We start from the raw sequence: 25,800 nt of genomic DNA, 5'->3' as shown, positions 1-25,800 counted from the left end.
AAAGCGATCATCTTGCTTCGATATACAGCGATCAAAGATCCCAAGATCATGTCCTATATTTCGCGATAATGAAAAGTTCCCTTTTTCTTTTCCCGATTATTAAGTATAATGTCCTTTTGTGTTCCTCGTCGCGCGAAAAAAGATTTTGCGAACCGGCACAAACTAATATCTCGTTTACAATTAATTTGCCGCGTATCTATTAGCAGCCACTCAGGGCCGATTTCACAGTCTCCGATTAACTTAGCGTCGACAAATAAAGACTAGTTCTCCTTCCCGTATAGGTTTTCTTTTTTTCTTACCTGATCAATCTTTATCGCAAGCCGGGTGAAAACTACTCGAATACCGCGCTGTCAAAATCAAAGCGTCGTCACATGTTTTGGACGTCGTCCGTGTGCGGCATTTGTTTCTTTCAAAGATCGCAAACAAATTAAACAAAAGGCCTTTTGTAAATTTACCGCGAGGAGTGTCGTGGTATCAACCATGATGTATTTACATCATGGTATCAACATCAACGATGGTCGTATTTTTATGCGATCCCTCGAAACGAGTGTATCATTAAAAGTGTCGTCGCGCGAAGGCGCCTATCGAACGTCGCGCCAATAAGCACGAAGAGCCACCGAGCCCGCGAAAATCCGAGGGCACGACGCCCGGGCGCGCCGCGGCGCGGCGCGGCGCGCGCGTTCGTTCGGGCATCTTGGGCAGCGCGGAAGGGAAGGACGGAGGACGCTATGGATGTGTTCGGATCAACGAAAGCACGCGCTCAGAAGAGCGACGGTGAGCATCGGTTTCTCGTCACACGCTGTTGCGGCTGCATCGGATAGACTGTCTTGCTTGCTCGCTGGTATCGCTTGCGGTGAATCGCATGATCTGCGCGCGTTCGTAGAAAATCTCTCGGAGTATCTTTCACCTTATAACGTTTCATTTGGCGTTTTTGGCGTTATGTTTGGGGGCGCTAGCGCTTCGGCGTACATGGCGGATAATCGTCGCACTAACTGCGCGCCGTACACACGAAGTAGACGAATCTGTCATGTTGACAGAAAAAACGGAAATTTCACGAGATCCATCTAGCCTCGGTCACGTCGAGCCACTTTTCTGCATCTATGACATTTGAAAGAGAGAATGATCATTCCATTTTCACATCCCGCTTAAACACATCTTTGCAACTTGCCTATATCTAATGAATGGACTTGTAAAAAGTAAACAATTAGAACCAGGAACGTAGAAACTGTCTTATTATCGAGAGCTTTAATCACCTGAAATTTGCTTACATCTGGTCATCATCGTCATCTCCTGTCTGTAAAGTGTTTAATTGAATAATTATTTTTCATAAAAACGTAATGCAGAGTTCTCAGAGAAAAGAAGCGAGGCAAAGTGAAGTGCGAGTTGTACTGCGACTGGCTGCCCACAACTTTAATAGCTGATACATTGTAGCCTGCCTAGAAGTAGTATCTCTATATACTGTGCCTATCCTGAACTCTATAAATGTTTAAGCCTGGTAGTTAGCTATTGCAAAGTACATTGGACCCTTTCTTTTTTTTGGCAAGGTGCAGTCTGCTTTATCTTTCAGATCTAGAGGTCACGGGTATCTCCCGTAGCGGACGCGTGAGGAAGAAATCCTCCAAGCTTGTCGACTTCGAATCTGACGATCTTACGGAGAATAAACTCAAACGACAGAAGGCGCAGCAGTTGCAGACTCAACAACTCTTGGATCAGTATGAAGTGCAACAACAGCAGCAGCAGCAGCAGATATTGCCCACGCAATCTAATCAGGCGGGTAACGTCGGGCAGCAGAGAAAGAATTCAGGCTCGAATCATGTGCAACAAAGGATCAAGATGGACCCCTTGTCTGACAATGAGGGACAGTCGTCTAGCTCGGAATCCGATGATCCCTCTGGGATAAACGAGGATGAGAGATACAGTATGGACTCGGGGAGCGACAATGAAGTAGATCCTCTCATGATCGACGAAAGAGAAATGGGATTCAGGAAGCTAGAACCACCACCAGGTCAGGAAACCCCATCACAAGCAAATAGTTTATATATGCTTGAAAAATGTAAGAAAAAGTTGGTTATTAAGGATGGAAAAATTATAGGCAAGACGAAGACACAGCGCAAGGATAAAGGGGTATGTACTAATGAAGAACGATATCGAAAGAAGGGCCTTAATTTTTTCATATTTTTAGAAGACAAGATTTACCGCTTACATGCTATGGGCAAAGAAAGTTAGGCCAGAACTGTTAGAGCAAGATCCTTATATGGGTACCTGAGCTATATTATTTTTTCTTTCATAAGCATGCAAGTGCATGCAACTTCGATGTTGTTTACCGATCGTTGCTTTTTGTAGATTTTGCGGCAGTTTCTAAGCGATTAGGAGAGCTGTGGGCTACAGTACCACATCTGGAAAAGTACAATTGGCGCAGGCGTGCAAAGCGCTTGGCAGCAAAGCCTCATTCTTTGTCGCCAAGTAAAGATGAGCCCGTTTGGAAAATGCCACTGCCCGCCTCGCGAAAAAAATTCATTAATAAAATTGGTGGGTTTTTTTTGGTTAATTGTATATAGGCAATATGTACACGATTTGTATGTGTCATGTTATGTATAGTTTACGTATGTCTGTCTTGTTTCCCGTGTGCATGTGCATTAGCCAAAAATATTTATTAAATCGAATATATATATATATTATATATATAAATATGTGTATACACATATATATATATATATATATATATATATATATATGTCTTGTGACTTTTGTAGTTATATCTTGATTTGGCTCTCGTGTGCATGTATTTCATTTAAATACTCAATACGGCATTAATAAATTATTCTGTATATATTGTATTTCAGGCAATGGGAAAGAAACAAAGCCCGCTTCTGCAAAAAAAACTATTCAACTCGGCGTGCCATCTGTTGTTGGGAACGTTCCAGTCTCACCACCGTCGAATCGCACCAGTAAAGATCTGGTTAATGAGCCGGTAATAGGCACGGGAATGTACAAAGTCGTTGGAACGCAGCCAATCGATGTTGCAGCCCATCTCAAATTGCTTGGTGAGAGCTTGACAATCATTGGAGAACGTTTGAAGGAACACGATGGTCAGATAGCTGTTTCGGGCAGTCTTTCGGTTTTATTGGATTCGTTGCTCTGTGCCTTAGGTCCGTTAATTTGTTTAACGCAGCAATTGCCAGAAACTAATGGAGCTAAACCTGAAACACTTTCCCAAATGCTCGACAACATTGCTTATCTTATGCCTGGTCTATAATGTACAAAATATAGCCGGAAAATATGTAAAATATTTAGAATATAATGTAAATATTTGTATGACAATTTAGATTACAAAAAAATAGATTATATGAGCGTGAAAACAATAACAATGTTTATTTGCTAAAAATTTAAATCTTAAACACAGATTCTCGTTATATTTCGTCTACTGTCAGATAAAAAATAACATTTATGTTTTATATAAATAATATATTTGTATAAAAGTTATAATAAATATTTAAATAGTACTGCATTATATAACTAAGTAACTGTACATGGCATATAAATACAACGTCACAATTATTGTTCTGTAAGCGAAATGGGCGGGCATGTACAAAATAGATTCTTATCACCATATATGTCGTCTATCCTTCCAACGCTTGGCCAAATCTTGTTACTTCCTTTCACAAATGTCTAAAAAAAAAAGACCAATTAATGTGTTATTAGTACATGTTTGATATAATGCTCACGAGCTACTTACAGCAGGGAAAGCTGCTAACTCTCGCGAATATGGTCGATTCCATTCGGTCGTTATTACTTGCTCCTGCGTGTGAGGTGCCATTTTCAAGGGATTCTGTGCAATATCTAATTTTCCTTCTTCAATGTTCGCAATCTCCTTCCTTATACCTATCGAGAATTACAAATGTGAGTAAACGGCAAGAATGTTAATGCTCGACAATAAGATATTTTAAGCGTTATTTAAAATTTTTTTAGAACTTACAAATTAAAGAGTCACAGAATCTATCCAGCTCAGTCTTGTCTTCGGATTCGGTCGGTTCGATCATTAAGGTACCGGCTACGGGCCAACTCATGGTCGGTGCGTGGAAGCCATAATCCATCAGTCTCTTCGCAATATCAACGGCCTCAACATTGGCAGTTTTCTTGAAGTCTCTTACATCTAGGATGAACTCGTGCGCAATCAGCCCGGTTTCACCCTTGTACAACGTTTTGTAATACTTCTCCAATCTCTTGCTCATGTAATTGGCGTTGAGAATAGCCACCTGCGTAGCTTTGCGTAAGCCTCTCGGACCCATCATCTTGATGTAAGCCCATGAGATCGGTAGAATAGCGGACGATCCGAAAGGTGCGGCCGATACGGCACCGAAATTCTTCAACTCACCATAGCCGTTACTCGAACAATTTACTACTGGATGATTCGGCAGGAAAGGTATAAGATGTCGCTTCCTATAAATTATATATATATTTTTTATATATTTAACTTTAACAATGTACAAGATTCTAAAATTAGAATAATTGCTTACACTCCGATGGGACCCATGCCGGGTCCGCCACCCCCGTGAGGAATGCAGAACGTTTTGTGCAGGTTGAGATGCGACACGTCGCTGCCGTAATCACCAGGTCGGCACAAGCCAACTTGAGCATTCATGTTGGCGCCGTCCAAGTATACCTGCCCACCGGCATTGTGCACCATGTTGCATATGTCGCCAATCGTTTCCTCGAACACCCCGTTCGTCGATGGATACGTGATCATCAGGCACGACAGCGTCTTTTGATACTTGTTGATCATCTCTTTCAAGTGCGCCATGTCGACAGAACCGTCCTTCCGTACGAGAATCGGTTCCACCTGCATACCCGCCATTTGAGCGGATGCGGGATTCGTGCCGTGCGCGGATATCGGAATCAAACAGACTTGTCGATGTTTGTCGCCCCTCGACTCGTGATAACATTGTATAGCCCTCAGACCCGCGTATTCACCTTGCGCCCCGCTATTCGGTTGGAAACTAATACCGTCGTAGCCGGTGATCGCGCACAGATCTCGTTCCAATTCGGCGAATAATTGTTGGTATCCCTCAGCCTGCTCGAGTGGAGCGAAAGGATGCAGGTCGGTGAAACCTTTCAAACTGCAAGGCATCATCTCCGTCGTTGAGTTCAATTTCATCGTGCAAGAACCCTGTTAAACGCTAATATTACTAAAGAAGCAAATATATGCGTACGAGTACCAGTACAATATTTGTAACAAATAATAATCACCAGTGGAATCATGCTGTGTACGAGAGATACGTCCTTGTTCTCCAGAGACTTCATGTATCTAACTATTCTCGTCTCCGAGTGATAGCTATTGAAAACAGGATGCTGTAAATACGAGATAGTACGGTGGAAATCCGACTTGTCCAAACTTTTCGCGAGAAAGCTTTCATCTTTGACCACCTCTTCAACCGTAGTGTTTGCCGAAAATATCTTGAAAAGATCATTCACGTCCTCCGTCGTCGTTGTCTCATCGAGAGATATTCCGATCGTACCGTCATTAAAGTATCTGTAAATTTCGCAGTTTTATTTGATGAAATCATAAACCATTGTCGTCTCTATTTAGGGAAATACCTTAAGTTTATCTTAGCTACATTCGCATTTTCCTTTATCGTCTGCACAGAAATCTTTGGCGACACTGTAATGGTATCGAAGAAGTATATATTATTTATTGCGTTTCCAGCCACCTCCAAGCCCTTCGCCAAAGCTAGCGTCAAATTGTGCACTCTGCTCGCAATGTCTCGTATTCCCTGAGGTCCGTGATACACCGCGTACATCGCGGACATATTAGCCAGCAACGCTTGTGCGGTACAAATATTGCTGGTGGCCTTATCCCTCCTGATGTGTTGCTCGCGCGTCTGGAGGGCCAACCGATAAGCGTCCTGTCCGCTGGAATCTCTCGTAACGCCTATCATTCTGCCGGGCATTGATCGCACCAGTTTCTGTCGGCACGCAAAGAACCCAGCGTGAGGCCCACCGTATCCGAGAGGCACTCCGAAACGTTGACTCGTACCCACGCATATGTCGACACCGAAATCACTCGGCGGTTGAAGCACAGCTAACGCAAGTAAGTCGGTGGCAGCGCAGACGAGTGTCTGTAGCGAAACATATTGTGATTTTAACATTTTACATGTTAAGTTAATATCCATTCATAAAAATTACAGAACATTTTCCCTTCTGTGGAAATATTTATATCTTTGTTGGGATATATATTATAATTTTTAACAACACATACTCCATTAGCATGCGCCTTCTTGACAACGTCCTCGAAATCGTGGATGCAGCCAGTTGTGTCGGGATACTGCACGAGAATACCGGCAATATCATCTCCGCTGGTGTCTACTTTAAACACGTCTCCAACTTCAAGCGTTAAACCTAAGGAAGCGGCGCGTGTTGCGATAACGCTAATAGTCTGAGGATGCACCCGGTCGGAGAGGAACAATTTTTTTCTCTTATTATGTCGACACGCAAGCGCCAGGGCCTCCGCCGCCGCTGTCCCTTCGTCCAGGAGAGAAGCGTTCGCCACTTCCATCCCCGTGAAATCGCATATCATGGTTTGGTAATTCAGCAAGCCTTCGAGTCGTCCTTGCGAAATCTCGGGCTGATAAGGAGTATATTGCGTCGTCCTGTGGCGAAATGCAATAAAATTGTTTATACGATTCTCTTACGCATCTCACGTTTATCAAATTATGTGGCAACGCGATTTACCATCCAGGATTTTCAAAAATGTTACGCATAATCGTGTGCGGCACGCAGCAGTTATGGTACCCCATGCCTATGTAAGAGCGCCATACGTCATTCTTTTCCGAAATTTCTGTGATCCGTTTTATTAGATCGTACTCGGCTGCAAAAATTATTTGTATTAATTTTTATATGACTTCGTTTTATATGACGATGTAAAATTATAATTATTATTTATTGACATATTATGTCAATATGAAAAGAAGATACGAAAATATAATGGGAAAAATATGTAGGTTGTATACGTAGTATATTGCAGCACGCGATATCGGGAAAAGAAATTAAATGTGGAAATTTATGTGACGGCATACGATTAAGTCTGAGAAACACGTGAAAGCGCAGCAGGCGCACGAGATTGAACTGTGACCGAAGATAACATGGAGGGTTATCAATATTAGGGCAAGTCGAATCGCACGGGAAGTCTCGTGACTTGTCACGTTTTCACGGACTGACCCACAGTTATCACGTCGTATCTTACAAGAACAAAAAAATACATTTTTGCTATTTATACAATCTTAAGAGAAACTTGCGCAATTTTTGCAGACAATGAAACAAAGACCTAACAATTTACTCCAACCATTAACACGATCAAATGTTGATTAAATCTAAATATCGTTGATTAAGAAAACTACTCACTGACTGGCTCGTCAAGATTTAAATTTCCTTTGTGAAGAATTTTAGCCGGTACCGCAGCTTCTGTTAATTCATCAAGACTCTGCAATATTACGTCGCGCATAAAAATTAATCCAGTTGCGGTACAATTTTCACCGTATAAATGATTTTTCACAAGTAAATTACCTTAAATCCAATTAGGCCTAACATTTCTATCTGTTCGTGTTCCCTGGGTCCAATGTGCCTCGCTTGAAATTCCTCCTTTTGCGGGAGCAACTTACTCAAATTCTGCCTGTGTAAACTACTCAATTGCAAACCATGTATATGCCGAGTCACAACGTTGTGCTTATTTAGGAGCCTGGAACATTTTGCCATCTTCAATGTGCACTGCATCGTAACTTTGAAGAATAACGTGCACTCAGAGATATATTGGAAGTCGATTAGAATGCGGCGTTCAGCATTTAATACTACGGTCACTCGAGGCTCTCCTTAAAACTAACAAGTGTTAAAGTTAACGGAGGTTTTATACTCAGTACATATAGATATCACACAGTGATGTCACAACCCCTGATTACAGCTTATGAACTTATCAGCTTTTGAACCTTGAGCCGTTCGACGTCTAGGACAATATTGAGAAATTATTTTCATCGTTAATCTCGTGACGCTGAGAAGTTTAACGTTTGATCTAGTACAATCTAACGGAATTTTCTATCAAACGTAAACAAATCTTATTTTGCTTCTATTTTGCAAACGTTTGTGCAACACGTGAAAGATTTCATGTGACGCAAAGTAACTCTCGCAAATTTTAATTAGTTATCGATTTAGTACATTATAAGATTCAATTACATTAAAAAAAGATTGCGATAAGACAAGCAAATATGTTTTAGTTTCACAAAAAGTTTTTATTTAAGAAATGTTTTTAATACAAACATTTGTACGTAAAATAGTTCAATTCATGAGAAATGTTCTAATACATACAAGATTGTTTCCTTATAATAATGGTAATACATTTAATATCGCTACGCTGTATGTACATTTAAAATAATTATTTTAATTAATTTTAATTCAAGAGACAATTAATCGAAGGATTGAGAAAGTTAAAATATAATCGACAAACATCTAAGAATTAAATTACTCTTTAATTATTCTTGATGGATGTAAAGAAAATAAGTTACCGTAAAATCAAGTTTTATTTCAAAAATTTATCTTGATTTTGCGTGAGTATCTTAGCCGACGATTTAGCATCCAAGAAAAGCGCATTGACTTCCTCAACGTCCTCCTTCTTAATGCTGGTTCTTTCATTGATTTTCGCCGTCAAAGCCGCAGGTGTTAAAAGTTGCACTACATATCTCAGAGTAGTTTTCGTGCCGAGTTCGCTGAGACTGGACAGAGCTTCATCGTCGATTTGCAATCCTTCCGTAACAGCTCTTAGTTTAACTATTTGTTCGATCTCTTGTCTCGAGTATGGAAGAGTTCTTACAATGAGAAGACGGTCCAACAGGTCGAGAGGTATGCCGTGTGGAGAGATAATGTCTTCAGATCCCCGGATCACGCAGCGGCCACGATTTGTAGCGAAAATAACGATCGGTGCTATGGCACTTTCCAACGCACGATGTAGATAAGTGAACGTCTCTATGTCTAGCATATGAACCTCGTCTATGAACAATACTCCTGGTACTAACTCAGCAATGCCTTGATCGATGTATTTGTTTACTACCTTGTTTATCTCTTTCCGCAACTTATCTGAAATGATTTGTTTCTGATTAGACATATCTCTAATTATAATTGAACGAGATATATAATTATATATCTCTAATGTATAACTCAATCTAAGAAAAAATGTAAGTTTATAATGTAAAATATATTAATACGCCTGTTTCCATTCCATCATTTAACAGAATGGCACTACAAGCATCATCTTTAATTATAACTCGATAAATAGAACCTAAACAACTTGTATATTTTTTTCATTTTGAGTTTTAGATTTACTTGCTGAAAATTACGAATTATTCTGTATAAATAATGTACCGATAATTTTCTCTTTTACCTGTAATTTCGGTTTTCTTAGGTTTCATCAGTTGTCCCATCATGGACATTATGTCCTGTCCTCCTTGTGGCTTGGCATTAGCTACATCCAGATCATGCAACGTTACATCCTGAATAACTTCCTTCTTTTTGTGTACATCGCCTTTCGGTAGAGGAACATATTCCTCCGCTTCCAGATCGAATTCCGTAGCAAAATTATCGCTTCGACCTTGCCTCTTTACCGCCCCGCTATTGGCTTCGATGTAGATTACATCGCCAGCTTCCACCTTCTCTTTTTGCAGTGACTCATATATGGAAGGGTCCAGTTTTAATTGTTTTGTGCCTTTGGAAGTCTTCAATCCGAGGACTACGTGAGATACAGTTTTACCATAGCCACCCATAGGATTCTCCGTTTCGACAGGTGTCAACTCGGTGACTTCGCCCTCGTATACCTCTTTAGTCTCTTTGATCCGCAAGCCAATGGCCCTCCTGAAATTCTCCATGAGGACCTCGGTTTTCTTAATCTCCGAGCTGTAAACCTCCGAGCCTACCATAGGACAGAAAGGTACTTTGTTACCGAGTTCTTGAGCGATGGCAAGCGCTATCGCGGTCTTGCCTGTGCCTGGCGGACCAGCCAATAACACGGCGCGTCCTGCCATCCTCTTTGACTTTATCATGTCGACCACAATGCCTGCTGCCTGTAAAATCAACATTACGCTTAACAATCCTGATCGTCATCCATCGAATCATTAAGTCCCTTGCACAATGTCAGGCAAAACAGGCAATAAGAACAGGGAATAGAAATCAGAAATCACTGAAATCAGGTATAAATGCAGAATAAACAGTGAATAGACACAGGCAATAAACACAGAGTTTCTGTCACGTTGGAAATTCTGTGCCTATTGTCTGTTGCCAACCAATCGCAAATAGCATTCGAATTTTTTAGGTTGTAATTAACAATTTTTTTATTTCTTGTTCCTAATTGCTCGTTGCCTGGCATTGTGCAAGGGGCTTCAATGTACAACGAGAAAAAATGCAAACAGGACTTTGATGCAAACTTTATATAGATTTTACTTTCATCTCTATTGAGAAAATAAAATATGCATGACAATGAGTGTTTCCAGCAAGGTACACATAAATACATAAATAAACTATTGTGCTAGTTAGTGTGCTATGTTACTATTATTATGGCTACGGTCAACGTGACGCTACAAATGCTTTGAAGCGTTCTTCTTCTCTTTCTTTCTTCATTGAAAGAAGAGAAGAGGAATGCTTTGAAGCATTTGTACCCAAGTAGCACAGCAAGTCACAATAAAGTCAAAATGATGTCAAAATGATTGCAAAATGATGATTTTTGATCATTTTACCATCATTTTGATTTTATTGTGACTTGCTGTGCTACTTAGGTAGCGTCACGTTGATCATAGCTCTTATACGTGTTAGGATGACACGTGGCTCCGCGTGAAGGCGGTTGATTCTTAATCAGGGGATCTCTGGTTCAAGTCCAGCCTTCATCCCTCTCATGAATCTCTCAAGTTATGAGATACATTAGAAAGTTTTGGCGTGAATATAAAAGAAGTAAATTGTAATTCGGGAGCGAATAAATTTACATTTAAATAATTATTACAACACCTAAATGACTAATTAGAAATAGAGAACTGTAACGCATTCTCTGGTGATACAAGAGATCTGCGATGCATTCTTCTTGATACTCAGAAATTGAAGTTTCTATTGTTTATAATTAAGTATAACGGCACGATGCAGCGTGATGCTTGCCGGAAAAAAACATTCCGACGCGGTTCCCGCCGCTTTCAAGGAAACCCTAACCTCTCTCGCCATTTCCTGACCGACGAGACCGGCCGCGCTCTGGAGGGCCGTGCCACTTTCATCGAGTCCGAGGCCCTTGATGTGCGTGTGCGCGGAGATCCTCTGGGTCTTGGCGGTGCTCTTCACCTCCTCGATCTTCATCGTCGTAGCTCTCTCGCAAAACTTGACCGACGTAAACCGGCGAGGCGAGCACGTTCGCCACGTTCGAAATACTTGGAGCACGTTGCTATAGCTATCATGATCATGTTTGTTCGATTGAATACATCCCCTCCTTCCGGTCGCGTTGTTAAGGTGAAATTTCACGGGCAGTGAAAAGTAGCAGCAGATCGTACTGATTGGCTACAAAATAGAGAAGTTCTAGAAACTCGAGAACTTCTCTATTTTGTAGCCAATCAGTACAATCTGCTGCTGCTTTTTACTGCCTATGAAATTTCACCTTTAGAGCAACGCCAACGCCATTAGCGGAAATCAAATGCGCAGCAGCTTGCGCGTCACGATCCGATGCGCAAGCTCGTTTTATTGATCCGATATTTCGCGGACGACTCCGTTATTCGCGAATGAAATTATAAGAGGCAAAGCTCAAAAATAAGAGATATATCTCCCGAATTTGTCAGTCGAGAAGAATACGGTTTTAAAAATTCTGATTGTGGAAAATAGAGATTTTGCAAAGCTGACCGCGTCAAAAAGTCCGCGTCTAGCAATTGATACGTTTTTTGAAGGCTAGATGTCTCGCGGGACGACGATTTCTCGCTAGCGCCGCGGACGGGCTGATTTCATATATAAGAGCATTCTAGGCAAGCCTCCGTTGGGTCTGATGCACCTGGGAAAAAGCTAACGATAAATCGTAATCTTAATTTGAAGTTGCCGCTAATTTCAATACAGTTGAACTATCTCAGCCCAAGGTGTGACGTCGACCCATTTTGCTTCGAGATACCGTTTTCCCGCGGATTCTTTTTCGTCGAACCTCAACCCTTTTAATTCACTGTACTCTCGTGCCATTGTATTGATTCAGCTTTCCGTTCGAACGCGACCGACTACTTATTTTAACCGCAACCATGTATTCTCATCTGTTTTGGATTGGATTTTTTTCGAGGCTTTTAATTAATTATTAAAAATTTATTTATATCTTCGCGAAAGACATGACATTAATTTAAATAAATATTTTTCTGTACAAAGTCATGTTATAAATATATCGTTAAATTTTTCTTATAATGTAGTATTATTAATAGTAATATTAAATAGCATTATAAACGTTTTTGTATAATGACATAAGTAAAAAAAAGCTAATTAGCGCGCATTTGTAGTGTTCTAGTAGCAGAAAAATTAAAGAGACGGAACAATTGCAATTAATCAACATTCGAGGACTCGAGCTTTAATTTTTCTTATCTATTTCTATGCTGAAAAAATTCACTCATATTTAATTGTAACACAAATCATATTACATCAAAATTATAATATAGAATCGAGATACTACAATATAATTCGTTCTTCGTAAGATTATCGTGTGTGACTCGATATTCTATAGAACAAGAAACCACACTCGAACAAATTCGAGAATAATAAATAAACGTTTATTGTAATGTAGATTTCAACAGCTTACAAAACTTATGCGTTTATTAAGTACAGGGATTTATTTCTTTCAATTCCTTCGATTCTATATCCTCCCTAAAATGGAATCACACTTTATACAGAGGCTTTGCTTCTCTGTCTTCAAACTCTGGTACTATCGTCTGGATATCTTTCATCTGGAACGGAAAACTATGTATTAAATGCAAAGTATATTACCGATGACGAGACATCGCGCAAAAAACCTTACCTTAACATGAGCGTATAATATGATTCCCACCAATGTCAAAGTTATACCAACGACTTGATTTATCGCTAACGTTTCGTGGAAAAGTAACGAGCCTCCTAGCAGCAGAAGGCAGAATTTGGAATGTCCAACCATATTATATCTGAGCATTTTGTTAAAGTGCATAACACTTGAGTTTGTTGACATCTCGTAATATAATACATATTAATGTAAGGATACGTTAAAGGCGAAGTCTTTCCTATGATCCAGTAGGAAGTTAAATTCACGAAGAACGCGACCACACCCGACAGTATCACCATGATCTGTAATTGACGTACAATATGATCGTTCAATAATCTCGAAAGCTCCTCAGATTTGTCGCTTAATGTTTCAGAAACGTACTATGTCCAACAGCGACCAACTGTGCGTGAATGTCTGTCCGACCGGCTCCAAAATTGGGACAACGATCAACAGCATAACGGCAGACAGTGGCGCTTGATAAAATAACAACTGCATTGGATCCATTTGAAACTCCTTCTGCTTTCTGTTTATCATCTGCAAGAAATGATAAATGAAATAATTGGCATTGCGCACTTGTACCTGCACATTAAAATTTATATATAAAATTCCATAAATTATCAAAAGTTAGAAATAGCAGGCGCAGCACGTACAACTTGATACAGAGATGTCACGAGTACTCCCAGCGTCGCGTAGATGGTACCAACGACGTTGAATTGTATGTCGTAATAAAAATTGATCACGACTCCCAGTGTAATCGGTATCAGAGTCAACTTAACGAGTATGCCAAAGTGCTTCCTGTAAAATATCATCTGCATCACTATCACGCAGGGCGTGGTGAGCATCTTCGCCACCTGATAAGTCCCGACTGTGTTGTGGGCCAGGCTCAGGTTCGTCAGGACGACGAATCCGCAAAACGTCATGGCGATCAACACCATCTCCTTGATGTCGATGTCCTTGACGCAGAAGACATCCAACTTCTCGCAGATTATCAGACCGACGAACGTCATGAAGAAGTGTATCATGGACAGCGTGATGTTTGGAAAGCGTGTGTGGACGTAGAGCCATTTGTTCAGGAGCACGATAACAATTGAGAAGGCTATGTTTAGCGTCAGGTAAAACACGGTGACCACCTTCTTGTTCATCTTTAGAGATCCTAATAATGTTTGCCGGCCGCGAAAATTCAATGATTCCGTTAACAATAAATGTTAACGTTGGCGTTAACGTTTCAGGACATCAGGTTACATCTCACGCGAGCGCGCACACGGGGAGGCTCCCGGACTCCCGGCTAGAGAAACATCAACAGTAATACCACGACCGTGTTCCATTCGGGTTCATTTATCGCTCCATCCGACAATCACATAATTCGCGTATGTCGAACGGTGTGCCATGTCCGAGTGTCTGGAGCATCCGTTCGCCAATCATTCAACATTTCAGACGGCCGACAGCGATTGACATCACGCCATCGAGAAGGGACGCTATCAAGGGACAGTACATACGTGATACGTACACCAGGCGATCCCACGTGACTTTCTTTCGCGAATGCACGAGAGTGCGTTCCAAAATAAACTGACTACTCTGATAAAAAATTTCTCATATTTTAGATTTATGAAAAATTCTGAAAAAATATGTCAAACCTCTCAGATACTTTCAGAAACAATTGGATGAGGATTTTCAGAATATTTTGCACGTATGAAAATTTTTTAATAAATTGCGCGGATTTTCTCATATTTATATTCTTTTTACAAAGACGGAAAAAATCTGAAATATTATTTTATTCTTTTATTATTATTTTGTTTAAGTTTCTCTAAAAAACGTTCCAATTTGTATAAAAAAGCTAAAAAGCTGTCTTAAAATTTTCATAAAAATTCTGATATATGATCTTATTAATAATATAAAAAATTCTGAGACATTTTTTTAGACTTGAGACGATTTTAAATATAACATCGGAGTTTATAAATATCGCTTGAATTTTGAATTATTTTGTTTCTCGCGATATTGCCGAGAGGGCATTGGTGCGCAGCGAGGTTTTTCCCGCCTATCTCCGATAAATATCTCGTCGATGACGTAAGTGAAGCACGAGGCGAGCGCCAAAAAACCGTTCGATAACCGCTCAAATCTTCGGCGGTTTTTCTGTGATGTAAAGTGACAAAATTATTGTAGCAACTTCCTGAAAAGTATCGGAACATGGTGGAGTTCCCGCTGGGGTATCGCGAGGTCGTGCCGGACCAAACTCTGCCAGAGAAATGGAAAGAGATCACTCTGAACACAGGTAAAGCGTGTCCTAACCTCCGCCCGGAGACTCCGGCCACCCGGCAAACGAATTTTCGCTCGCGATGTCACATAAAAACGCCTCGAGGAACTGTTCACGGCGACGCGCAAGTACGACGCTCGCGGAATAATGTATCGTGTAACGTTTATAAGTCGAAGTATCAATTTTCGCACGCTCTAACCTCTGCCTGTCTATGCTCGTTCTATGTAAATTGATTTTGGATTTTTAACGCCGTAAATTAAACGGCACACGTGACCGATTATTTGTATATGTGTCAAACGCGTACGTCAATTTGCCGCGTTTCGGTAAAATTAATTTTAGAGAGTAGTAATTATTATTTAATTACTATTAATCACTATTCTCTTGCTAATATACGAAATCTCATAATAAGTAATCGCATAATATATGATAAAAATTAAAATAATTGTGTTATTATATTATTCTCCATTAACGAGGAATGCATAATGAGGATTTTATTTTTACAGGTGGAAGCCAAAGCACGTTGCAAGACATAAAAGTACCGGAGAGAGCAGGCGGCTACTCGTACAAAGATTCTTCCACGTATTTCACTCGTAACCGCTTTATTTACTGGCGCATTTGCCACGATGTACTCGAATTGGTCGAGCACAGTTTGGATATTAATCTTGCCAACTGTCGAGTGAGATACAAATTTACGGACACTCCGATTCTAGATGGGATTTCCATTCACGAGACAGTCAACTCCGTCATTATCTTGATCGTCACTGTTTCCAGCGTTCACAAGCTTTCTTTTTCTCATCCAGATAAGATCCACAATCAAGTACGCATTAATTTTGTTACTCGTTTTTGATATATATTTTGTTACCAAGAATATTTTGTCAATAATAAAATATTCTATTTTCTTTAAGGAAACTCTATTGGGCACATATACAGATCTCAGTGTACAATCTATATTCAGCGAAGCCACCGTACAACATGCCAGAGATCCTCACACATTTCACATTATTTCCAATGCTGGAGCTACAAGTAAGAGATTGCAAGATATGGCGTAATAATTACAACAACGCAATAAATTTAATTTTGTCACTGTATTATGCCAGACATTGATTCGACAATGTTTATAGATTCTCCAGTGCCTCATGCAGCAGCGTCGTGGCTTACCTTGCCGCAAGAAGAGGCGCTGTTTGCCCTTGCCTATAGTTCGGCCACTATATTACTCTTAAGGCTCGATACTCTCACAGGTCTCGTGCACACCAGCGAACTGAAACAGGACTCGATAATGCCCAAATTTTTAAGCGGCATAGCCACTGCATTCAGAGGTCGTAATACCGAAGCTCATGTGGCTATGTCTCTCGTTATACACAGTTACGGTAGCGATACGTACCTGTTTGCGTTATGTCGAGAGGGCAATGTACGTATATGGTCCTGTAACAAGACGCAGTGTGTGGCTGTGACGGACGCAGCCACCGAGAATCGTGTTGTATCTCAAGGTGCGCAGGCCCACGTCTTGAGGAAAGCGCTGGGCAACGATAACGAATTGTATCTTGGAATGTTCTTAAAATTTGGCACGAAATGCGAATTCAGCATTCTGAAGCCTGTACAGGACAATGGCATATTCAAGTTTGTTAGATTATGTGCGTTATACGCGCCAGATGTGAGTACTTTCATTGATATGCCTCTCTTTTTATGTATCATACTGTGAAACAAACGTAACGAATTTACATTATTTTTACACAGCAACATCTGGTGGATTTTGCATTTACGCCAACTAGATTGTGGGCAGTGTGGAGGACCGCGGACATGGATACGGTGGCAGTGACTCACGCACAGTTACCACTAACGGCACTAACGCATCGCATTAATCCCGCATGGGAAACCACGATCTTGGAACAAGCGCGCGACAGAGATTATATTGTAACCGAACCTGGAACGGATCCGAGAGAAGCGTACATCAATTACATATTTCATCCTGGACAATTCTCATTAGCGGACATCACGAAAGCTCTGAGCATCTACAGAAGATCCAATATAGTTGCAGACATGACCTTTTCACCGGCCGTTTTAAAGGAGAGGGTGTGTATGGCCGTAGAGGCTGAGATGCAAGCGGAAGTGATGGATTACGTGATTATGGATGAAGATTATCTCGAAATCGCTAATCGATGTTGGTCGAAATTCTATTCGTGCGTCGTTCAATATCACGCCAACGGTACTCGTCCAGTAGGCCTGCTGTTACTGCCGAGCGTTTACGGCGCAGTATTATTGAAGAAGTCCTCGTTCTCGCTTCTGAGACCTATGGAAGCCTTAGAACATCTGGTGCTTTGCAACGATAAGTCTTATATTTCTCGGTTCAAGACAACGCCCGTTCTGTCGCAAGATGAGGACACATGCCAAGATCTAATCGTGTTGATGTCCGCGTTGGTCATGTTGGGAGAACAATTATCTGAAGAGACTAAAACGGAAATCGAGAGAGAATTGTATCATCTGAGAAGTCCAGATATCATAATCAACGATTTGCTGTCGAAACTGATGTTGGAACCCGACGATTCTGTGAGTATTTTAATTAATTTCTATTATCGTTTTCTTTATATGTTGGAAATCTCTCCCATGTAACACGTACACTGTTAAAAATAGCTGTCGGATTTTGACTTCCAATCGGAACTCTGTCACAAACTGAGTAAAGTCAAAGACATATCGAGTGCCATGGCCATGTTGTTGGAAACTTTAACGTATGATCTTGGGCAGCCAAATAAGCTGCAATTTGACGATGATCACGATACTTCGAAGATCTTGTTGAACGTCAGTCATCTATTTGGCAGTCAACTAGGAATTTCCGCGGTGGCGGAAACCATAACGCAAATAGCGCTCTTGAGATTCTCCATCTGCAGGGATTTATTGATGCTGCAACAACTCATACTGAGGCGTCCTGAGATGTGTAATTTGAGATCTTTACACACTATAAGATCATCGTTGGCGCCGAGAACCGTTGTACTTACTCAAGCTTACTATGTCGTCACATGGATATGCGAATCGACAGCAACGTATACGCCTTCGCAATCATTACTGTAAGTCTTACATCGTTTTAATGTAGTGTAAAAACTATATAAATTTATTTCCTATTATTACACGATATCTAAACAGCATCGTGAAAACGTATAAAAAAAATTATAAAATTTCAGCGAATCCAGCTCCCAGCGTCTTTCAACTCTTAAGCTCGCTGATTCGCGAATTAATGTTGGACAAAGGCAGCACCGATCTCTCTCGCTGTTAGAACTGTTTATTCACAGTAGCGGTGCGAAACACGCTCATATTCTGATGGCCCAAGCGAATATGGACTCAACCGCTCTGATACCGTGGCATTACAGTATGCTAACGCATGTGACGCTTCTCGCGCAACTTGTGTATCCTTTAATAACATAAATCAGTCTTAGCAGTTTGCGTGAAATCCAGATTCATTGTCTCTTCATATTTTCTTAAACAAAGCAATTAGATGGCCGATATCCGGAAATTTTATCTTCCCCGAATGGTTACTCTCCAGTTGCCAATTCCTGCTTGTTCAAGAATACGTGAGACTTCTGAATATGTGGTGCGAATGGAACAGCGCCTCGAGGAAATTTATACTAGCCGTTGCCTTATTGGAAATGGGAGAGATGCAAAAGGCGTGCGATCATTTTCTTCGTGCTTCCAACGGAATATTGACCGACGTGTTTTTAGTGGATGCCTTACTCAATTCTAACATGACATCGAAAAATAAGGATCTAGTTCATTATTACCTGAAAGTTATCAAATTGTTTGAGGAACATAATGCGTCCGACTGTATCATAGAGATCGCCGAAACGGCCATAACAACTGCCGACGCGGATGATCCGAATTTACCGACGCTTCACTCCATAATATTCGCACAACATTTGAGTCTGGGTCATCACACGGAAGCTTACCATTGCCTGAATGCGAATCCAGACCCCGTGCGCAGAGTGGACTGCTTACGGCAATTGGTTGTTACGTTATTCGAAAAGAAATTGTTAATAGATTTGATTTCTTTTCCCTACGTCGATATGTACGAGGATCTCGAAAGAATAGTAGAAGGTAGAGCCAGAAGCGTCGATCTTATGGAAAACAATTATTATAATTTTCTATACAGTTTCCATATCAATAAGCAAAATATGCGAAAAGGTGAGTTTCTTGTTCTATAATTGTGGGCATCTATGTCACGTTGCTACAAATTTCTTTAATATTTTCACAGCCGCGTCCATAATGTACGAACAAGCCATGCGTTTAAGTCAAGAACCTCACTCCACGCCGATTATAGCGAAGCAAGCACAATGTTTACTGGCGTGTATCAATGCTTTGCATCATGTAAGGGAGAAGTACAGATGGATCGTAAGGCCGGTAATTGATCAGAGCATCCCCAGCGAGATGAACTCGTCAAATCCACAAAAGAAGAGAAGCATTGACGGAAAAGAAGTATCGCATTACAAGATAAAGAAACAAATTGAAGTGCTCGAATTAGATGACATCAAAAAAGAATATTATATAGTAGACGCAAGATTAAAAATATCGAAAGTGAATTCGGAAATGCATATAGTCACCCATACCGGTAAATGTCTTTTAACTACGTAATTTATCTTTACAAGGAAAATGAATGGATTTTATTATAATTTAAAAATTGGATTATTCTAAAAAAAATATGTTTATATATTTCAGAACTATCCGAGCTTATCGTCACCTTGTGTAGCACTGGTTTGTACGCAACAGCGTTACATTTATGTGATGTATTTAAAATTAGTAAAGCCTCTGTACTCAAAAGCTTGACCTCTCAATGCATCAAACTAAGTCAACGCGAAGATCCAAATGCCTGGGATTGGCTAATACAAAATGATATATTTGGTTCGCATAATTATTATAATTTTTGTAAACCGTTGCTGCGGAATATTTTTTCCAAGAAATATATGACGGTCAATATTCTTTTTCAGATATTGGAATATCTAATACAACTATTACGAACACCGCTTGGAGACTATTGGAGTACTTCACATTGAAGCACGAAGAGAGTGATAACTGCGAATTACATAAGGCCGTTGCGCAAAAATTATTGCAGGAAGGAGCTTTTCTACCACAATGGTTATTAATATCGTATAAGGTAACTACTCAGTCAAATTTATATGTAGTATTTCTAGATTTATAAAATATTATATTCACATAAAAATTATTGTAGAAGCGAAACGCCTCAGAACTTCTACGTCTCATGCTAAATACGGGTCGTCTAGTGGAAGCCACCGACTTAGCGGTAGATTATATTAACGCGGTATTAGGTAGCGGTAAAGAATATTTTGGTCTTGAAACACCATTAGTAGCTACCGCGCCGTCTGTTTGGTTACCACATAATACCATAGAAGTATTGTTAAGTGAATTAAAGCACTTGAGTAAAGACTCTGCTCATAAAGAGGTATATATTAAATGTATATTTTCAAGTATATTTTTATACTTATATTATTACCGTAACTTGATATTAATGCTGCGATTTATATTTTAGAGCTACGAGAGATTAAACGCAACGTTGGAGAGCTATCTGAAAACTGTAAAACGCGTTTCGGAAGACATGATTAAAATGAAAATGATGAATGAACAATCTTAGTGGTAAGTAACATCTATTTATTCAATATGTATACCTAAGTATCACAAAAATTCTTGTATGTATCAGTTTTGAGCTCCCAGTTCAATGTACATATGGAAGAAAGACTTATACAATATATATAAGTCAATATATATATAAATATAAAAATGAAGGCATAAAAAATTAACATCACAGACAAATATTCTATATTAATTAAAAAATTACAGACGTTTCGGACCTATATAGGACTATCCTCAGTGTCGTACAATTAAGTCGATTAACGCAACAGTTCGTTGAATTCAGAGTAAACTATGAAACCATTTAATTAATATAGAATATATGAACACCAACACCTTGTTACGGCCGCTGCTTTTTTGTCTGTGATTTCAATATATATAATTATTTGGTATAAATGCATTAAGTATAAACTGGATCAGCTAGATCAACTAGATCAACTGGATCGTCATTAAGTAACAATATAGTTGTTAGTATGATAACGATGATGAGCAGTGCAGTAATAATTGCGGCTACCGTATGAGGACTTCGTTCGAACAGTACCTGTAATGGCCGTTTGAAAATTTAAATTTTAATTGAATATTCCATTAATATATATATATATATATATATATATATATATATATATATATAAAGTGATCGTGATTACAATAAATTTAAAGTCGTTACCATTAATAAAACTACTACTGCAAGAATAACAACAGATCCGACATGTAACAAAAAGGATGCAGCCCATTATAAAAAAAATCTTATGTAGAAAACAATGTCTTGTATTATTTTTATATCAGATGCTCACCTAAATGCAAATTCTGTTTAAGCCTAATACTTATGTATTTTTCAATTGCAGAATCAAGCTCACTTGTATCTACGGTTCGCGTATCATCTCTCAACTGGTCTTCTGCGATGTACATACTTGTGTCAATTTATATTATTAATACAGTAACTGAAACAGTATAAAAAAATTATCATTTATAATTTTTGAAGTTAATTCTGACTTTTACATCTATCAATGAGTTTTCCATTATGTAATAAGGGAATTTTTTGTTTGTATGGTGATTTAAAGTGCCAAGAATGGATTGTAATATACTTTACATATCTTGTTAGAGTACAGTCAACGGTAAGGATGCCTTGTTGAATGTTTAAATTTTAATCTTAAATTATTGCTTGTTACATCTCATTATTTATTATTATTCCTATAGCTTTAGAAGCTACAGAATACGTATAATAAAGTTAAATGCGTTGCCACGTTTTCTTTATTTGTACGTTGCAACGTCCACAGCCTTACCTCTTCTGTAATCTAACAATGTTTATTGTATAAAACATTCTCATTAAAGACTGTTACTGATTTGCGTCATTCTCAATATGATAGTATAATATTATATAGAAATAATTTCTTCCATTTTTACATTAAACACGAATATCAACAAAACAATTTTTTATTGTTGACCGTGAGTTTTAAGAGCAGTGATGTAAACACTACGTGTTTATAAACCGATGTTTTTACTTGCAACTTTTATTTAAATCCTGTCATACTGTCTAAGATAGAAAGTAAATTTTATTATGAAAATAAAATGAGACAATCATCTGTATAACTTTCAGAAAAATGTGACATCATGTAACCATAATGTATACCAATGAAAACATTCGTGATTATTGAATCAAATATTATAATAGAAGATATGCTTCACATTTTAAATCTTGTACATTTTTCTAACGTGGTCGTATGTGTGTAATTGCGTTACTAACAACAGTTAATTCAAATTCAGTGCCAAGCGAGTTTTATCACTATATGAAATCGTCCTAAATAGTCAAATCAAGTGTCTACTACAGATTTTATCCACAAAATGTTAACGGAAATGTAAAATATTGAATCCACTCGATGACAAATTGACAAGAGAAATAGAGAAAAACCTGTCGTTTCGTATCTGCCATATAAATAATATTTCATTTGTAAGATGACAGATACTGCTCGAGTTCTGTTGCCAATCTGTCATCAGATTGAATGACCACGGTCAAACTCCAATTAGCTTAATCAAGCAACATCTGCACAATTTTAACATAGAATTATAAATTCAAAATACATGAAAAAAAAGATTAGATTGAAGATAAAAGGATTTAGAAACCGCTCCTGCCGGTTGAATTAATCGCCAACCAAGTTAATCAGAATTTGATCAAAGTTAAACTTGCTACCAGGTTCTGCCGGCAAAACACAAGCGTACCGTGAACACAGTTGACGCCAGTCTATCAAGGGTACGTTCCCAAGTATACTGACAAGACCAGGATCAGACATCCAAGTTATATACGTTATACATTTTCTCTACTGTCAGCATATTCTATAACGCATCCAGAGAAACTTGACCCAATCTGCTGGTGTACCGATAACACTTTATTCGCCGAAGCTGGTGTATTCTAAATGATGAATGAACAAGTACAACCTAGTGGTAAGTAACATATCCATTTATTCAATATGTATAAGTATCACAAAAATTCTTGTATATATCAGTTTTGAACTCCCAGTTCAATGTATATATGGAAGAAAGACTTAGACATATATATAATTATTTGGTCAATATATATAAGTCAATATACATATATAATTATTTGGTATAAATGCATTAAGTATAAACTGGATCGTGATTAAGTGACAATATAGCTGTCAATATGATAACGATGGTGAGCAGTGCAGTAACAATTGCGGCTACCGTGTGAGGACATCGTTTGAACAGTACCTGTAAAGGCCGTTTGAAATTTTAAATTTTAATTGAACATTCCATCAATAAAGTGATTATGATTACAATAAATTTTAAGTCGTTACCATTAATAAAACAACCACTGCAAGAACAAAAATTGATCCGACTGGTAACAAGAAGGATGCAGCCCAATAATGTCTCATTTCAGGTTCTATAAAAAGAAATAATTACATTACGTTAAACTTGTTCTAAAAAATCTTATATAGAAAACAATATCTTGTATATTTTTATATCATATGCTCACCTAATTGCCAATTCCGGTTAAGTCTATAAATGGAAGAAGGCGATTTTATTATAATACTTTTGTATTTTTCAATTGCAGAATCAAGCGCACGTCTTGTATCTACGGTTCGCGTATCATCTCTCAACTGGTCTCCTGCGATGTACATACTTGTGTCAATTTATATTATTAATACAGTAACTGAAACAGTATAAAAAAATTATCATTTATAATTTTTGAAGTTAATTCTGACTTTTACATCTATCAATGAGTTTTCCATTATGTAAAAAGGGAATTTTTTGTTTGTATGGTGATTTAAAGTGCCAAGAATGGATTGTAATATACTTTACACATCTTGTTAGAATACAGTCAACGGTAAGGATGCCTTGTTGAATGTTTAAATTTTAATCTTAAATTATTGCTTGTTACAACTCATTATTTATTATTATTCCTATAGCTTTAGAAGCTATAGAATACGTATAATAAAGTTAAATGCCGTTGTCACGTTTTCTTTATTTGTACGTTGCAATGTCCACAGCCTTAACTCTTCTGTAATCTAACAATGTTTATTGTATAAAACATTCTCATTAAAGACTGTTACTGATTTGCGTCATTCTCAATATGATAGTATATAATATTATATAGAAATAATTTCTTCCATTTTTACATTAAACACGAACATCAACAAAACAATTTTTTATTGTTTACCGTGAGTTTTAAGAGCAGTGATGTAAACACTACGTGTTTATAAACCGATGTTTTTACTTGCAACTTTTATTTAAATCCTGTCATACCGTCTAAGATAGAAAGTGAATTTTATTATGAAAATAAAACGAGACAATCATCTGTATAACTTTCAGAAAAATGCGACATCATGTAACATAATGTATACAATGAAAACATTCGTGATTATTGAATCAAATATTATAATAGAAGATATGCTTCACATTTTAAATCTTGTACATTTTTCTAACGTGGTCGTAATGCGTGGTGTAATTGCGTTACTAACAACAGTTAATTCAAATTCAGTGCCAAGCAAGTTTTATCACTATGAAATCGTCCTAAATAGTCAAATCAAGTGTCTACTACAGATTTTATCCACGAAATGTTAACGGAAATCTAAAATATTGAATCCACTCGATGGCAAATTGACAAGAGAAATGGAGAAAAACCTGTCGTTTCGTATCTGCCATATAAATAATATTTCATTTGTAAGATGACAGATACTGCTCGGGTTCTGTTGCCAATCTGTCATCAGATTGAATGACCACGGTCAAACTCCAATTAGCTTAATCAAGCAACATCTGCACAATTTTAACATAGAATTATAAATTCAATATATGAGAAAAAAGATTAGATTAAAGATAAAAGGATTTAGAAAGCGATTCTGCCGGTTGAATTAATCGCCAACCAAGTTAATCAGAATTCGATCAAAGTTGAACTTGCTACCAGGTTCTCCCGGCAAAACACAAGCGTACCGTGGACACAGTTGACGCCAGTCTATCAAAAGGGTACGTTCCCAAGTGTATACTGACAATACCAGGATCAGACATCCAAGTTACTTATATACGCTATAAATTTTCTCTACTGTCAGCCGATTCTCTAACGCATCTAGAGATACACTTGACGCAATCTGCTGGTGTACCGATAACACTTTATTCGCCGAGGCTGGCGTATTAGCGCAATTATACGCGCGTATACATGCTTACCTCGACGTACAACATCCTCTCACGCGGGATTCTTTCGATCAGTGCCATTTCCCGACGAGCAACATCGTCCGAACTGAAAACAGAGATAGAGACCAACAACAAGCTGGAACCGACGTGATCGGCGGCATACGGTTAACGCACCCCGGCCGCTGCGCGCACCGTAACAACATCCTACTTGTATCGCGCCGAGCGAGATAAACAAGTTAAA

At 38.7% G+C, this 25,800-nt stretch overlaps 5 protein-coding genes and 2 long non-coding RNA genes across 17 annotated transcripts; 2 read left to right on the top strand and 5 right to left on the bottom strand.

The window, feature by feature from the left end:
• Positions 1–628: 628 nt before the first annotated feature.
• On the top strand, positions 629–3,503 carry LOC139815715 (uncharacterized). Of its 6 annotated transcripts, none has more exons than XM_071782812.1 (6): positions 629–774; positions 1,568–2,005; positions 2,093–2,124; positions 2,183–2,258; positions 2,344–2,529; positions 2,844–3,503. In XM_071782812.1, exons 1-6 carry the CDS (start codon positions 729–731, stop codon positions 3,254–3,256), a joined length of 1,191 nt encoding a protein of 396 aa, XP_071638913.1. In that variant the 5' UTR covers positions 629–728; the 3' UTR covers positions 3,257–3,503. The 6 variants fall into 6 exon arrangements, with proteins under 6 accessions (XP_071638913.1, XP_071638914.1, XP_071638909.1 ...); XM_071782813.1 differs by having other exon boundaries at positions 1,568–2,124; positions 2,844–3,044; positions 3,150–3,503; XM_071782811.1 differs by adding an exon at positions 1,344–1,495 and having other exon boundaries at positions 670–774; positions 1,574–2,124.
• Positions 3,445–7,895, bottom strand: LOC139815713 (glycine dehydrogenase (decarboxylating), mitochondrial). Its single transcript, XM_071782806.1, has 10 exons — positions 7,561–7,895; positions 7,399–7,477; positions 6,730–6,865; positions 6,257–6,647; positions 5,596–6,116; positions 5,248–5,530; positions 4,518–5,167; positions 3,977–4,440; positions 3,737–3,882; positions 3,445–3,669 (listed from the first exon to the last, which is right to left on the bottom strand). Exons 1-10 carry the CDS (start codon positions 7,765–7,767, stop codon positions 3,556–3,558), a joined length of 2,991 nt encoding a protein of 996 aa, XP_071638907.1. The 5' UTR covers positions 7,768–7,895; the 3' UTR covers positions 3,445–3,555.
• A 360-nt stretch (positions 7,896–8,255) lies between these two features.
• Positions 8,256–11,458, bottom strand: Pont (RuvB-like helicase pontin). Its single transcript, XM_071782807.1, has 3 exons — positions 11,227–11,458; positions 9,422–10,097; positions 8,256–9,117 (listed from the first exon to the last, which is right to left on the bottom strand). Exons 1-3 carry the CDS (start codon positions 11,365–11,367, stop codon positions 8,564–8,566), a joined length of 1,371 nt encoding a protein of 456 aa, XP_071638908.1. The 5' UTR covers positions 11,368–11,458; the 3' UTR covers positions 8,256–8,563.
• A 1,317-nt stretch (positions 11,459–12,775) lies between these two features.
• LOC139816790 (solute carrier family 35 member E3-like) lies at positions 12,776–14,528 on the bottom strand. The gene is made up of 5 exons (XM_071784529.1): positions 13,690–14,528; positions 13,421–13,573; positions 13,259–13,341; positions 13,043–13,181; positions 12,776–12,971 (listed from the first exon to the last, which is right to left on the bottom strand). Exons 1-5 carry the CDS (start codon positions 14,179–14,181, stop codon positions 12,903–12,905), a joined length of 936 nt encoding a protein of 311 aa, XP_071640630.1. The 5' UTR covers positions 14,182–14,528; the 3' UTR covers positions 12,776–12,902.
• A 432-nt stretch (positions 14,529–14,960) lies between these two features.
• Positions 14,961–22,416, top strand: Nup160 (nuclear pore complex protein Nup160). Of its 2 annotated transcripts, XM_071784526.1 has the most exons (15): positions 14,961–15,103; positions 15,200–15,308; positions 15,794–16,107; positions 16,196–16,313; positions 16,412–16,941; positions 17,025–17,834; positions 17,919–18,349; positions 18,464–18,685; positions 18,775–19,457; positions 19,528–19,881; positions 19,989–20,171; positions 20,258–20,424; positions 20,500–20,730; positions 20,818–20,921; positions 21,761–22,416. In XM_071784526.1, the coding sequence occupies exons 2-14, from the start codon at positions 15,224–15,226 to the stop codon at positions 20,917–20,919; spliced, it is 4,230 nt and encodes a 1,409-aa protein (XP_071640627.1). In that variant the 5' UTR covers positions 14,961–15,103; positions 15,200–15,223; the 3' UTR covers positions 20,920–20,921; positions 21,761–22,416. The 2 variants fall into 2 exon arrangements, with proteins under 2 accessions (XP_071640627.1, XP_071640626.1); XM_071784525.1 differs by lacking the exon at positions 14,961–15,103 and having other exon boundaries at positions 15,110–15,308.
• LOC139816793 (uncharacterized) lies at positions 20,928–23,263 on the bottom strand. 2 transcript variants are annotated; one of them, XR_011733085.1, is made up of 3 exons: positions 23,133–23,263; positions 21,583–21,856; positions 20,928–21,456 (listed from the first exon to the last, which is right to left on the bottom strand). It is a non-coding gene; the product is annotated as an uncharacterized lncRNA (long non-coding RNA). The 2 variants fall into 2 exon arrangements; XR_011733086.1 differs by lacking the exon at positions 23,133–23,263 and adding an exon at positions 22,361–22,494.
• Positions 23,264–23,907: 644 nt separating this feature from the next.
• On the bottom strand, positions 23,908–25,734 carry LOC139816791 (uncharacterized). 4 transcript variants are annotated; one of them, XR_011733081.1, is made up of 5 exons: positions 25,593–25,734; positions 25,362–25,483; positions 25,056–25,187; positions 24,592–24,680; positions 23,908–24,039 (listed from the first exon to the last, which is right to left on the bottom strand). It is a non-coding gene; the product is annotated as an uncharacterized lncRNA (long non-coding RNA). The 4 variants fall into 4 exon arrangements; XR_011733082.1 differs by lacking the exon at positions 23,908–24,039 and adding an exon at positions 24,047–24,084; XR_011733083.1 differs by lacking the exon at positions 25,056–25,187.
• Between the last annotated feature and the right edge of the window lie 66 nt (positions 25,735–25,800).

The sequence above is a fragment of the Temnothorax longispinosus genome, chromosome 7 (assembly GCF_030848805.1).
Source record: "Temnothorax longispinosus isolate EJ_2023e chromosome 7, Tlon_JGU_v1, whole genome shotgun sequence".
Taxonomy (NCBI): domain Eukaryota; kingdom Metazoa; phylum Arthropoda; class Insecta; order Hymenoptera; family Formicidae; genus Temnothorax; species Temnothorax longispinosus.
This window is presented reverse-complemented; position numbering and strand designations above follow the sequence as displayed.

Bases quoted from the DNA above. Each gene is read 5' to 3' on its own strand.
- Nup160 (XM_071784526.1), top strand. From the start codon at position 15,224: ATGGTGGAGTTCCCGCTGGGGTATCGCGAGGTCGTGCCGGACCAAACT. The intron at 16,314-16,411 runs GTAAGAGATTGC...CAATGTTTATAG, and splicing joins TTCCAATGCTGGAGCTACAA to ATTCTCCAGTGCCTCATGCA. The intron at 18,686-18,774 runs GTATCCTTTAAT...CAAAGCAATTAG, and splicing joins ACGCTTCTCGCGCAACTTGT to ATGGCCGATATCCGGAAATT.
- LOC139815713 (XM_071782806.1), bottom strand. From the start codon at position 7,767: ATGCAGTGCACATTGAAGATGGCAAAATGTTCCAGGCTCCTAAATAAG. The intron at 6,866-7,398 runs GTGAGTAGTTTT...TAATTTTTGCAG, and splicing joins AAATCTTGACGAGCCAGTCA to CCGAGTACGATCTAATAAAA. The intron at 4,441-4,517 runs GTAAGCAATTAT...TATAATTTATAG, and splicing joins GGCATGGGTCCCATCGGAGT to GAAGCGACATCTTATACCTT.
- Pont (XM_071782807.1), bottom strand. From the start codon at position 11,367: ATGAAGATCGAGGAGGTGAAGAGCACCGCCAAGACCCAGAGGATCTCC. The intron at 10,098-11,226 runs GTTAGGGTTTCC...TTGATTTTACAG, and splicing joins GTCAGGAAATGGCGAGAGAG to GCAGCAGGCATTGTGGTCGA. The intron at 9,118-9,421 runs GTAAAAGAGAAA...AAATCATTTCAG, and splicing joins TAAGAAAACCGAAATTACAG to ATAAGTTGCGGAAAGAGATA.
- LOC139815715 (XM_071782808.1), top strand. From the start codon at position 729: ATGGATGTGTTCGGATCAACGAAAGCACGCGCTCAGAAGAGCGACG. The intron at 2,259-2,343 runs GTACCTGAGCTA...TGCTTTTTGTAG, and splicing joins AGAGCAAGATCCTTATATGG to ATTTTGCGGCAGTTTCTAAG. The intron at 2,530-2,843 runs GTGGGTTTTTTT...ATTGTATTTCAG, and splicing joins AAAATTCATTAATAAAATTG to GCAATGGGAAAGAAACAAAG.
- LOC139816790 (XM_071784529.1), bottom strand. From the start codon at position 14,181: ATGAACAAGAAGGTGGTCACCGTGTTTTACCTGACGCTAAACATAGCC. The intron at 13,342-13,420 runs GTACGTTTCTGA...CGTCAATTACAG, and splicing joins GTTGGTCGCTGTTGGACATA to ATCATGGTGATACTGTCGGG. The intron at 12,972-13,042 runs GTAAGGTTTTTT...TTTCCGTTCCAG, and splicing joins TATTATACGCTCATGTTAAG to ATGAAAGATATCCAGACGAT.